The 12,349-nt window shown below is 39.0% G+C and overlaps 4 protein-coding genes across 6 annotated transcripts; 2 read left to right on the forward strand and 2 right to left on the reverse strand.

Moving 5' to 3' along the window:
* Positions 1–37: 37 nt before the first annotated feature.
* On the forward strand, positions 38–2,491 carry LOC134205231 (nucleolar protein 56). Its single transcript, XM_062680302.1, has 2 exons — positions 38–310; positions 735–2,491. The coding sequence occupies exons 1-2, from the start codon at positions 308–310 to the stop codon at positions 2,247–2,249; spliced, it is 1,518 nt and encodes a 505-aa protein (XP_062536286.1). The 5' UTR covers positions 38–307; the 3' UTR covers positions 2,250–2,491.
* A 545-nt stretch (positions 2,492–3,036) lies between these two features.
* Positions 3,037–4,474, reverse strand: LOC134205232 (abscission/NoCut checkpoint regulator). Of its 2 annotated transcripts, none has more exons than XM_062680303.1 (3): positions 4,424–4,474; positions 4,050–4,210; positions 3,037–3,874 (listed from the first exon to the last, which is right to left on the reverse strand). In XM_062680303.1, exons 1-3 carry the CDS (start codon positions 4,472–4,474, stop codon positions 3,052–3,054), a joined length of 1,035 nt encoding a protein of 344 aa, XP_062536287.1. In that variant the 3' UTR covers positions 3,037–3,051. The 2 variants fall into 2 exon arrangements, with proteins under 2 accessions (XP_062536287.1, XP_062536288.1); XM_062680304.1 differs by having other exon boundaries at positions 4,267–4,466.
* Positions 4,475–8,046: 3,572 nt separating this feature from the next.
* Positions 8,047–9,511, forward strand: LOC134207291 (26S proteasome non-ATPase regulatory subunit 6). The gene is made up of 2 exons (XM_062683015.1): positions 8,047–8,173; positions 8,230–9,511. The coding sequence occupies exon 2, from the start codon at positions 8,258–8,260 to the stop codon at positions 9,425–9,427; it is 1,170 nt and encodes a 389-aa protein (XP_062538999.1). The 5' UTR covers positions 8,047–8,173; positions 8,230–8,257; the 3' UTR covers positions 9,428–9,511.
* A 535-nt stretch (positions 9,512–10,046) lies between these two features.
* Positions 10,047–11,664, reverse strand: LOC134207297 (protein FAM50 homolog). 2 transcript variants are annotated; one of them, XM_062683022.1, is made up of 3 exons: positions 11,509–11,664; positions 10,536–11,424; positions 10,047–10,387 (listed from the first exon to the last, which is right to left on the reverse strand). In XM_062683022.1, the coding sequence occupies exons 2-3, from the start codon at positions 11,390–11,392 to the stop codon at positions 10,204–10,206; spliced, it is 1,041 nt and encodes a 346-aa protein (XP_062539006.1). In that variant the 5' UTR covers positions 11,393–11,424; positions 11,509–11,664; the 3' UTR covers positions 10,047–10,203. The 2 variants fall into 2 exon arrangements, with proteins under 2 accessions (XP_062539006.1, XP_062539011.1); XM_062683027.1 differs by having other exon boundaries at positions 10,536–11,442; positions 11,509–11,643.
* Between the last annotated feature and the right edge of the window lie 685 nt (positions 11,665–12,349).

The raw sequence follows: 12,349 nt of genomic DNA on the forward strand, positions 1-12,349 counted from the left end.
ACATATTCACATATTAATTTCACTGGGTTTCCGGCGAAACGTCACTGCAGCAGTTTCAAAACAGCCACAAAATATTGTCTCCCAGTGGATGGAGTCGTGTTTTCTTAAAATGTGTTGTTTAATTTGTATAATTTAGAAAGTTTCTTGCAGTAAATGCGTTAAGCCGTTTATCGACGAAGTGTTTGAAGAAAACACTAATTTGGATAATTAGTGTGCACTTGTGCTAAGTATAACTACATTGACAACTAGTTCTCACGCAGCGTTGCACTTGGTACTGTGAATGTCACGATTTTGAAACAATTTAATCATGGTAAGTGTTAAATGTTAAATGAAGCTACGAAGGTGTTCAGATCAATAGTGATATTGCACTAAACCAAAATTTTATTAACGATTTATTGTTAAACTGTAATAGTTTATTCACGCTCAACCCGTAGTCCCTAACCTCAAACTATGTTTACATTTCAGTCTGCTTAGTCCAGTCGAAGCAGTTCCTGAGTTTCCATCCTCATTCCTTACTAACTTTTTGGTCAGATTTGAAATTCATAGAAACCCTAAATATACCCTAAGCAACCTAATTCCCTGTGAATTTCTTACCAGACTAGCCTTTTTTTTTAATTTTTCCGTAGTGTTTTCCTTGTCTTGATTTGAAATCCTTCTAACTTTGCGCTACGGTGCTTACTGGAAATCTACTATAATCGACATTCCCGGTCCTTTTCCCATTATTAATATTTCAGGCATTATACGTACTGTACGAGCATGCTGCCGGCTACGCCGTATTTAACGTCAAAGAGTTTGAAGAGATATCGATGCTGCTGCCCCAGGTCGAGCAGTCCATAACCGATCTATCCCGTTTCAATTCGATCGTGAAGCTGGTGGCATTTTCTCCCTTCAAAACCGCAGTTTCTGCGCTGGAAAACGTCAATGCCATCTCAGAAGGAATCGTCCCGGATGATCTGTCGGTATTCTTGGATTCGGTTCTGCCAAAATCGTCAAAGTCCAACAAGTTCACGTTGGGTGTGGCTGATGCTAAGTTGGGCGCGGCTCTCGCGGAAGCGCTGAAGATTCAATGTTCACACATTGGAGCCGTTCCGGAGATTCTTCGGGGCGTTCGTCATCACTTCCCAAAGTTGGTGAAAGGATTTTCCGATAAAAGCGCTGGTGTCGCTCAGTTGGGTCTGGGCCATAGCTACTCTCGTTGCAAGGTAAAATTCAATGTTCATCGTTCAGACAATATGATTATTCAATCGATCGCGTTGCTGGATCAGCTGGACAAAGACATCAATACATTTTCGATGAGGATTAGGGAGTGGTATTCCTATCATTTCCCAGAGCTGGTGAAAATAGTTCCAGACAATTATCTGTTTGCTAAGGTTGCTCATTTTGTCAAGGACCGCAAGTCGCTATCGCAAGACAGTTTGGAAGGTCTCGAAGAGATTGTGATGGATTCGGAAAAGGCACAGGCTATCATTGATGCCTCCAAAATGTCCATGGGAATGGATATTTCAGTAATCGATTTGCTAAACATTGAAATGTTTGCAAAGCGAGTGGTAAACTTGTCCGAGTATCGACACCAATTGGCGGAATATCTGCACTCGAAAATGACAAACGTTGCACCGAATTTACAGTCTTTGATCGGAGATCAAGTAGGTGCCAGGCTCATTTCAAAAGCTGGCAGTCTTACCAATTTGGCCAAGTATCCCGCATCTACCGTGCAAATTTTGGGAGCCGAAAAGGCCCTATTCCGAGCTTTGAAAACGAAAAGCAACACACCCAAATATGGACTGTTGTTCAATTCGTCATTTATTGGTCGAGCGAATGCCAAAAATAAAGGTCGCATTTCGCGCTTCTTGGCTAACAAGTGCTCCATTGCATCTCGCATAGATTGCTTCACCGAGTCTCCAAACAGCGTGTTCGGTGAAGCGTTGAAACAACAAGTGGAAGATCGTCTCAAGTTCTACGAATCCGGTGAGGCGCCTCGCAAGAACGAAGAAGTCATGAAGGAGGCAATTGAAGTAGCAGCTCAACTCAACGCCAGTCAGATGAGTGTGAAGAAAAAGAAGAAGAAGAAGGACAAGAAACGTAAACACGAGGAAGCTGAAGATGCCGAGGAAAATGCAGCGAATGGAACCCTAGATGACACTGCTACCACCAACGGAAATGGAACATTCGTAGAAGCAGAACCTGAACCAGAAGAAGGCGAGCCAAAAAAGAAGAAAAAGAAGAAGAAGAACAAAGTCGCCGAGGAATGAAGAGCTTTTAAAGAGATAAGTACAATATATTTTTCTTTCTATATGTTAGTATCAAGCTTCGGAGCTTATTCTTAGAGTAGGGAGATGATACGAAGATTTTCGATTCCACTAATAGATTTACAAGGTAGTTTCAATTGCCTATAGTTTGAATCGAATGGTCACGTCTCCCCCTATTCGCTAAATAGGCATAGTTATATTCAATAAAAACTCTTGTTTTCTAACTGAGCGTAGAATAAGCTAAAGTGGCGCTTTGTTATTTTGCTTCGAAATTCCATTAAAAGAGTTCCAATTGAACCAACAAAAAAGACAAAAAAAACCAGATCAATCCACCTAGCGTGGTGGTGCCTTTCTGGCGCATTAAAAAAATAAGAAAAACATGAGAGGGATCGAGAAAAATCACTTTAGGGGGATAGATTTTACTTTTTCTATCAATTCATATCCAATTCCACCCATTTGAATTTTTTTTCAAAAGGGGACACCCTTGGCAAAAAACGATGTTTTTTTTAATAACTTTGGAACGCAATGACCGATCGGGCCAATTTTAAATAGGAAACAACTAGACCGCAATCCGCGTCGATTGCAACTCAATGCGATAATGCTAAGTACCAAAAAGTGTGGCTCATATTTGTGTACACATACACACATAAGTCGATTGATATATAACACTATGGGTCTCCGAGCCTTCTATTAATAGTTCGGTTTTGGAGTGATCCTATAAGGCTTTATGTATACTTTGTGTACGAGAAAGGCAAAAATAGAATTTCATCGATTGGGCTAAAAAAATCTAAAATCTAACACAAAATTAGGATTTATTTTTATCAACAATAGCCTTAAACGCTTTAGTTTCATGTTTTCGGTAGTCTTCGTCGTCGTCGTGGCACTCCTTGAAGCAACCTCGACAGAACAAATCGCCTCCGCAGCTAACACAACGGATAGCAGCATCCTCGTTGCAAATTGTGCACCATGGCAGCTCCTCTGTTTCGGACGGATCCAATGGAGTTGGAATTTCGAGATCGTTTAAATCATCATCATCCATCGGGTGCTTTTTGGCATCAATGGCTGCTTCTTCCATGAATCGAGCTGCTAGGTTTTTCGCCGCTTCCACATCCCTCTCTCCTCCTTCGTCGTCCGATGAATCTGGCAAACATTGATCGCCTACAGTTTTAACCAAATTTGGTCCTTGTGTAGTGGAACTACTGTCGGCTGGGGTATCCTTCAAAGCTGCCAAACGCTGTTCAATATCATCTACCGCTGCTAAACGATAACTATCCATCGAATGGTGTATTTCCTGTTCCTCTGCAAATTGTTTCAAAATATCCCTAATTTGTTCCTCCTCGCTTCGGCCATCCTTCTGAATCAGGAACTTTTTATTAGCTTCTGTATAGTCTTTGTACTCGATACCTTTCAGAGCTGCTAGTCTTTTTTCCATGTCGGTGAGGCTAGTTCCAGCGGTAGCTGACGATATCTCCGGTTCCGATTGATCGTCGTTGCCATCCTTTTGCTTCAAAGCAGCAAGTCGCTTCTTTATTTCAGCATCCTTGTCCGTTTCCGTTGGCTGCGTCAGCGGGTTGATTATGTTTTTTGACAGCGAATTCTCTTGGACTGGTACATCTAAGATCGATGTGCTGGGAAGTAGGAGAATGACGATTCACTTTTGAAATCGATTATTTTTAATAATATTACATATTTATAGATACCTATATAAAAAAGCTATTCAATGGGCAATCGATTTAATTTGAGTTTTGTTTTGTCATGTCCTTAAGGCATTTTTATATTCGCTATACAATTTTATTAACTTACCTCGATGGTTTGCTAGATCGGGTTTTACTATCATTAAAATCAACTCCAGATTTGCATAATTCGTAACATCGTAAGCATACTTCCTTGGATTTTCCTTCAACTTTGATTCGAAATCTCAAACATTTAGAGCAAAATGAGTATTTGCAGGATGGACATCCCATCTAAAAAAAATCAGTATCAGAAATCGAATCATTAGTTATTAATGACGTATAGGCACTTCTTTTAAAAAAAATCCGAATCTTTTTGTACATCCATTGCAAGCCATTTGTTTTTGCGTTTAGTGAATAGCTAATATCAAAAAAGTGATGTTCACAAAATCTTTGATTTTTATATGATTTATATTGAAATTATGAGTTAATAAAAGGCAACGTAACTAAACTTAAAGTTGAAGTCGACAAAACATGAATCATCATCGAAAAGAACATGCCGATCAAAACAAAACAATGAAAGTTTTGACAGCTGAATGTCGTACCCTCAAGAAAAAAAAATGCATGCGCTGATACTAAAAATTTTCGCTTAACATTTGAAAGGGGCCTAATCCAAAACGAATGCATTGAGAAAATGCTAGTTTGAAAAATACCTAATAACACATAATCAACACAAAGTGTACAAAGTGTATGTATAATTCAAGACAAAATTTTCAAAACGACTTATCTGCTTTTGTAAACAAAGATTCAAACGACGATTTGACGAATCTGATAGCTCTCCCACGCAAACCAACACCACCATTAGGTAGGTGAAGGTTCTCGCTACCTGTTGAGTCGTTTTGAAAATTTTATCTTGAATTATGAGTGGTGACATGTGCCGCATTTGACAGATCTCCTGCTCGTTTGGAACACGATTTTGTATGGAAATGACAGATGAATTTTGTTTCAATCAGTGTCGCCATTCTTAATTACATACACTCCGAATATATGAATCCAGGCAAAATTAAGAAGAAGACTATTTTCAGATTATTTTAAAAGGCTTATAATAAATTCTAGACAAATTGTAATTAAAATCTGAGTAATGTACGATACGGAAATCTGTATTACATATTTAGAAGCTTATCTCAATTTTTTGTATATTTTCCAAAAATGTATCTGTCATACAGTTCGCAAACTTTTTCCGTATCATACAACATTCTTATGGGCCAAACACAATGGATACGTTTGCGTGCGTTTTGGCAGTTTTCCCATGGGAAAACTGTCAAAACGCGCGCAAACGTATTAATTGTGTTAAGCCCATTAATTCCAGATTGCTTTGAGAACAAGGGGGACGACACAAGACAATTCTCAAAAAAATGTTCATACTTTTCATCGGATTTTTGGAAATATTTGTTCCGAAACATTACTTTCAGTGTCTTAGATGAAAATAGCATGGGTTGGCTTGTCTTTCAAGAGATTAGAAATGCTTAGAAACGGATATTTAAGGATATTTCCGTGTGGCATATTGTCAAGATGCTGTCAGAATGACAATCAAAAAGGAAATAATAATGTCAAACAGGAAATAATATCGATAATATCCTTTATTTCATTTTGATATTATTCTATATAATCACGTTCAAAGATTTTGTGCCAAACAAGTTAAATGCATCATCGGTACCAAGATCGGCATCGATGTCCTTGCGTGTGATCCAAGATCTGATGATTTTTATGATATACAGATGCTTCCCACAGTACTCTGTTTTTTTTTTATCTTGCTCTTACGGTCGAGGTTCCGATCCCTGTGCCGTTTCTACCAATGGCTATCGAATTGCCTCAAGGAACAACGTTAATTCGCATATAGCTGTGTAAAACAATTTAAATGCATCATCCGCACTGATGTTCCCGCACATCTGGGGCTTGCTCAAGAAATTTATCATGTCGTGAACTTAGCCAAACGGCAAAGCAATCGAAACTAGATCGAAATTATTTGTGTCCTCCTCGGGTGTGCATGTTCCGATTCCTGCTTGGATTCCTGTATGTACAGTTGGCTGGGTTCACGGAAGATTCTTGTTTGTTTTTGTGTATCTCTTTTGTATCATTTCATCACATCGTTTTGTCTTGTCAAATGAAAAGGCCTTTTTCCAAACTTGACAGAAATTTGGAAGGAATATAAACGATTAGAAACAGATATTGAAGAATAAACGATGATAGTGCACGCTTAGACGAATTTGATTGGATATTTGAAAAATTGTTTAGTTTGATAAATTTTTTGATGACTTTTTTTATAAAAGCGGAAGTGTCGTGCCCCTTGTTTGAGAATAGGTCGTATGTGCAAAAGAGGTTTTTTTTGTTCACGCTCTCTTTCTCTTGTATCAAAGATGGTAAGAAGCAACAAGATACCCGACTTCTATGATTTTACGGAGACACGATAAGCGCCGCAAGTGAACAAAAACCGAACTAGTACGCTGTTAATTTTAATCGACCATAAATGATCATTTGAAGAAATGTCAATAAAATAAAACTGACAGCTGAGCCATTGCACCATGCAAACAACTCATACAAGGCGATGGCCCAAAACAGTTTCTTTTATACTGAACTGGCAAGCTGTTCACCTATCTTATTTTCATTTGATGAAGTGCGTATATTGAATTATGTTTAGGGATGTGACACCCTGGATCGAGTTTTGCCAAAACCGAGTATCAATAAGAACAGTCAAATCTGCTCAAACATTTCGCCAACTCTGCCTGTACAAATCACAGAAATAGATCGCAAGGGTATGTTTTGTAAGAACAATGATAACAAAGTCCAGCTAATAAATCAATTTTAGCTTAAGGCATTTCCCAGCCACATCGCTTTTACCGGCTAATCCTGCAGCAATAATATCAACTCCAATGGAAATAGATGTTTCATCGATCGAAGAAGCAACTCCATTGGATTTAGACCACGAATATGAGGGTAACGAAATTGATGTTGCTGGAGAAGTTTAAATGGGAACTGTCGACATCGATTAGCAAATACAACTAACTAACGAAAATCCAAGGGAATCTCGCGCCAAGCATTTGGCCTATGATCATGATTACGCAATGGATGTGGAGTGAGTTATTAATTCTATGGGGCGACTTATTATCGTGGAGAACAGAGTTTTAAAGAAAAAAGCCAGTAAAAAAATATGTCTAAACAGAAGTCACGAATCAATGTTGTTTCAGAAAAAAAAACAAATACAGATGGTGTTGCCGAGTAACTGTTACTGACGTTTGTGTTCTTTTTTTAAATTTACATTCTTGATACACGATAAACAAAAACCTATAAAAAATAGTATTGATGGTTGAGTTTTTGTGCAACAGATGGAGGCACTTTCATTGATTTCAGTATAGATAGTAGAATCTATAGATGAGCGAAAGCATGGCTGAGTCGATTTTTTTGCCCGTGCACACACGCATATGACGTCACAGCCCTTAACGTTTCCATTGAAATCGTGACGTCATGCTCGTTTGGAGACACGTTTGACAGTTCGTTTGGAGACAGTGGATTTATCTTCGCTCATCTATATATTCCACTATCTATAGATTTCAGTGTCTCCGGTGAGATGTATGAGAAGTTTTTAACTCGGTTATCTTGTTGCTTCTTGCCATCTTTGCTACTAGTGTGTCACCTTGTACCATGGTGGCACATAAGATAGGCATCATTGCCGTGAAATGTGGTCCTTCTAGTATTTTGAATCGCTAGCGCACCTAGCGGTGGAAGTTAAGCTTTACTACACAACGCGCATAAGACAGAGCAACATTGCATGCTTTGCTGTTTCTTTCTTTCGACTTGGATATACAGGAGTGCCCTTTGTTGAGGGTTGCTAAACAAAGAGCCTACTTTGAAATTTGCAGTTTGTTCTATGATACCTATCTGTTTTGTGATAGTGGTACAACGTGGAAAACCATGGTACAATATGTACTAGGGTATATAACCGTGGTACTTGTACTACAAGTGTGTCTTTGCTACCTTAATGGATGGTTTAAAAAATGCCACGTAGGCGTCGGATGATAAGTGAGTTGATTTGCGGTTCCGTGTATGAACATTTTTCTTTCTGTGCATCGTGTATTTTGCACCGGGGTTTTTCGTTGCCAACATTAAAAAACAAAATCTGTCATATATCGATGATGGTGCTTATTTCTAAAAGTTTTGCAAACAGTGAAGGTTCAGGTGAATTGTAAATCTTGATTTCGGGTAATTTTTTGTCTTTATTGCATTAAAATACGTTGTAACCATTTTGTGTATTCTAGATATCAAAGTACACGAGCTCAGTTCAACATGCCGATCGAAAATCTGGAGGAGCAGGGACTGGAGAAGAACCCCAATCTGGAGCTCGCCCAAATTAAGTTTTTGCTGAGTTTGCCGGAACATAGCCAGGACAAGACATTGCTGGAAAAGTTAATGACTGCCATCAAGGCAGATAATATGGCTCCGTGGTATGAGGAGGTTTGCAAAGATTTGAACTGGACAGTAGATCAGAACTTGTTGGCGGAAATGAAAGAGGTCAACCAGAAAAAGTTGCAAGAACTGGACGACGTAATTGAAGACGCGGAAAAGAATTTGGGTGAAATGGAAGTCAGAGAGGCCAATTTGAAAAAGTCGGAGTTCCTGTGCAGGATTGGTGATAAGGAAGGAGCGATTTCCGCTTTTCGGAAGACTTATGATAAAACTGTTTCCCTCGGGCATCGACTGGACATTGTGTTCCATAACATCCGTATTGGACTGTTTTATCTGGATCATGATTTAATTACCAGAAATATCGAAAAAGCGAAAACGCTCATCGAGGAGGGTGGCGACTGGGATCGTCGTAACAGACTTAAGGTCTATCAGGGTGCGTATTGCGTGGCGATTCGTGATTTCAAGGCCGCTGCAAATTTCTTCCTCGATACAGTGAGCACTTTTACTAGTTACGAATTGATGGATTACGTCTCGTTTGTTCGCTACACCGTTTATGTGAGCATGATAAGCCTCCCCCGAAATGAACTTCGTGACAAAGTAGTAAAAGGATCGGAAATTCAGGAAGTCTTGCATCAACTACCAGATGTAAAGGACTATCTTTTCTCATTGTACAATTGTCATTATTCTGACTTTTTCAAAAATCTGGCGCTTGTTGAAACTTTCCTTCGTAAGGACGTATTGTTCCATCCCCACTATCGATTCTATGTGCGGGAGATGCGAATCCTAGCCTACACACAGCTGCTTGAATCGTACCGCTCACTTACGCTGCAATATATGGCTGACGCCTTTGGTGTCAAGGTGGATTACATCGATGCCGAGCTGTCGAGATTTATTGCCGCTGGCCGACTGCACTGCAAGGTGGATCGTGTAGGAGGAATTGTGGAAACTAACCGCCCGGATAGCAAGAACTGGCAGTATCAGGCCACTATCAAGCAGGGCGATATTCTACTGAATCGTGTGCAGAAACTTAGCAGAGTCATCAATATTTAGAATAGTTCTCAATGCATAACTGCGAATGACCCATGTGTGTGGATCATACTCACTGATTGAAATAAATTTTCTTGTACTTTAAAAGATTGTTTTGTTTACTGCAATATTATTCGCTTTCATTTCCATTGTTTCTTTTACTACAGTAATAGCCTGTTCAGATTTTATGTAGTTATCACATTAAGAGTGATAATTATGGTACGAGGGTATTGCTCTATATAAATTACGGTCAATAATATTTCCCTAATATTTACGATTTTTTCGCAATCAGATGAACTTGCTAATTTGTATTTGATAACGATCAGCAATTGTTCAAAAGTAATAATGAAAATGGTGGTTTGAATTTCGACCAAAATAATTGGTATCTTGGCCTAAATACGAGAAAGACAGCATTACTACAAGGTGAATTAACGGAAACTAAAATATCTCCTCACTTACCTAACCACGTGCTGGTTCCTTTTTTCGCTAAAAATGCAAATTGCAGATGGACTTTTTCGACAATAGCTCTGTCTCGCTCAAATCATCAACGAATATTTGGGCAACTACCTCAACGAACACTTGATGAACATGAACGATTTAATCTAACCGACCGTGTCCACCTAGCAAGTAAATGCACAATATCTTGATGTCGAAGTTTACACATCATCTCATTTTTATTCAATATGATATCAAGTGTTAAAGCTAGTAATCTGAACAAACTATAAGCTTGTAAATTGAACTTACAAATATATGTGAGGGATTTTAAAAATTTACGTTGCCATACTAACTATCATTGACATTTATTTCTTACACTTGTCCTTGATAGTGTATTTATCGTAGACCTTTGTAGGATCGTAAGGTTCCCATCGAGATGCAGGGAAGATGTGCTTATTTCTCTCGTACCACGAACGTAGTAATACTTTTCCGGCGTGAGATTCTTCTTTTTCAACTGTGGCATCGCTGATCATACGGATATCGTCTTTGCTGAAAATCATAGGGTCAACATTATTCAAAACGGTCATCATTATGCAAGATATGGTGACAATGCATAATAGTAATAATACGTAGGCATATACATCAGGTGGGTTGAAAAAGTTCAAAAAGTAATGAACGTGGAATACCGAATACTTACACATCAAAACTGAATAATGGACCACTCTTTCCACGAGCCTTCGTCACTATGAAATCATAGAAGGTATAGTGATGGGGCAGAATCAAATCTTCTTTGACGTACATTAGTTGATCGGCCATTACCGTCTTCAGTTCGCTGAATTCTTTGCGCAACATTTCCAAACACTTCTGTAAAAACTGGTAAATTGAATTGCCTTTCTTCATGGTGACACTCTTTCTATGCCCAGATCCGTCCCAGTAACTGAAGGTGATGGGTATTTCCTGGTCTTTAAGTGTTGCTTGCTTCATTGCCCATTCCTGACGTAGTTCTTCCCGTAACTTGTTGTCCATCTCTTCGCGTTCTCGGTCCGGCAGAAAGGATGTATCCACGTCAGGATTTTTCTTAATTTTTTTGATTTTTGGTTCCGTACATTCATCCGTTTGCCATTTACGGGGTTTGATTTCCAGTGGCTCCTCTTCGATATCCTCATCCTCCTCTTCATCATCATCTGGATTAAATGAAAGGGCCTGAATTTGCTTCCGTTGACGATCTTTTTCGGCTTGCTTGGCTTCCAGGGCCTTGAGTTTTTCACGATCTTTTTCCTCCTTCTTCTGGGCCAGTTTCTTCTCGCGCTCTCGGACAATGTCCTCTTGCTTCTGTTTCATCTCATCGAGAGTGACCAGACCGATGGTCGAAGTTTTAAGCTGTTGTTCCACGGCATCGTAATGGGTAGCAAACTTATTCTCGATGTTGCTAACTTTCAGGTCTTCCTCAATCTTTTTCTTACGGAACTCTATCTCCTGTTGGGCGATTTCTCGCTTTTTCATCAATTGCATAGCTCGGCCACCCTCGCTGGCAGCTCCTTTGTAGTACGCCATTATGACCTGATGGCTGGCTGTTACTCCTAAAACTAAATAACAAGTGAGATCTGCTTTATTAGTGATCTCAAATAATTTAAATATGTATCAACATACTGAGCAAGTATACAACTTACCTACTTAATTAGAATAGATTCTAATTCTATAGAATATGAAGAATATTAGAAAACTGGAAGATCCAAAACTATGTTTTAGAAAATCAGTGACGAAGTTGTGAAGTTGCGTGTTTACGAATCATTAGATAAAATTGACATAAATGTTGACTGCAGGGGAGCTTTTCAACTTTTTGTTAACTTGTGAATAGGGTGACTATCGAATAATAAACACGAAAATCAAGTCAACCCACTTTTGAGTTTGTTTAACTCCAGTGTGGAGTCACTAAATTGGCATCTACATTTCATAATGGCGAAACTCGCAAATGTGAACAAATTGAATTTGCTGTGGATATGTACAGTATACCCCCGCTGATCCGACAAATCGGGACCGGTTTGCGATTTGGGCGTAACTTATTTTGTAAACAAACATTGGAAGGCGAATTTCTGCTGAAACAAGCATTTCATGAGGAAACCACGGTATGGATCCGATAGATTAAGCTTTCCTCTACCAGATAAGGGAATTAGTTTAGGATGAAAACGCTTGCATTCTCCGGAATTCATAAAGCAATGTTTGTTTACAAAATCAGTTACGCCCAAATCGCAAATCAGTCCCGAAATGTATGACCAGACTTTCGAGGTTTCTCTCGTTAATCCGACTGGCAAATCCATAAATGAACCAAAAGAAAATTACAGCACAAATTTGAAAACTGACAGCACAATGTGTTTAGATTATAGACACTGTAGATTCCATAGACGAGCTGAGGCGAAGGCGAGTGTAGCCAAACGAACTGTCAGTTAGTGTAGCCAAACTTTTCTATTGTGCCGGAGCCAAACATTGAAGATTGTGGTTATGTTCGTTTCA

The sequence above is a fragment of the Armigeres subalbatus genome, chromosome 1 (genome assembly GCF_024139115.2).
Source record: "Armigeres subalbatus isolate Guangzhou_Male chromosome 1, GZ_Asu_2, whole genome shotgun sequence".
NCBI classification, from domain to species: domain Eukaryota; kingdom Metazoa; phylum Arthropoda; class Insecta; order Diptera; family Culicidae; genus Armigeres; species Armigeres subalbatus.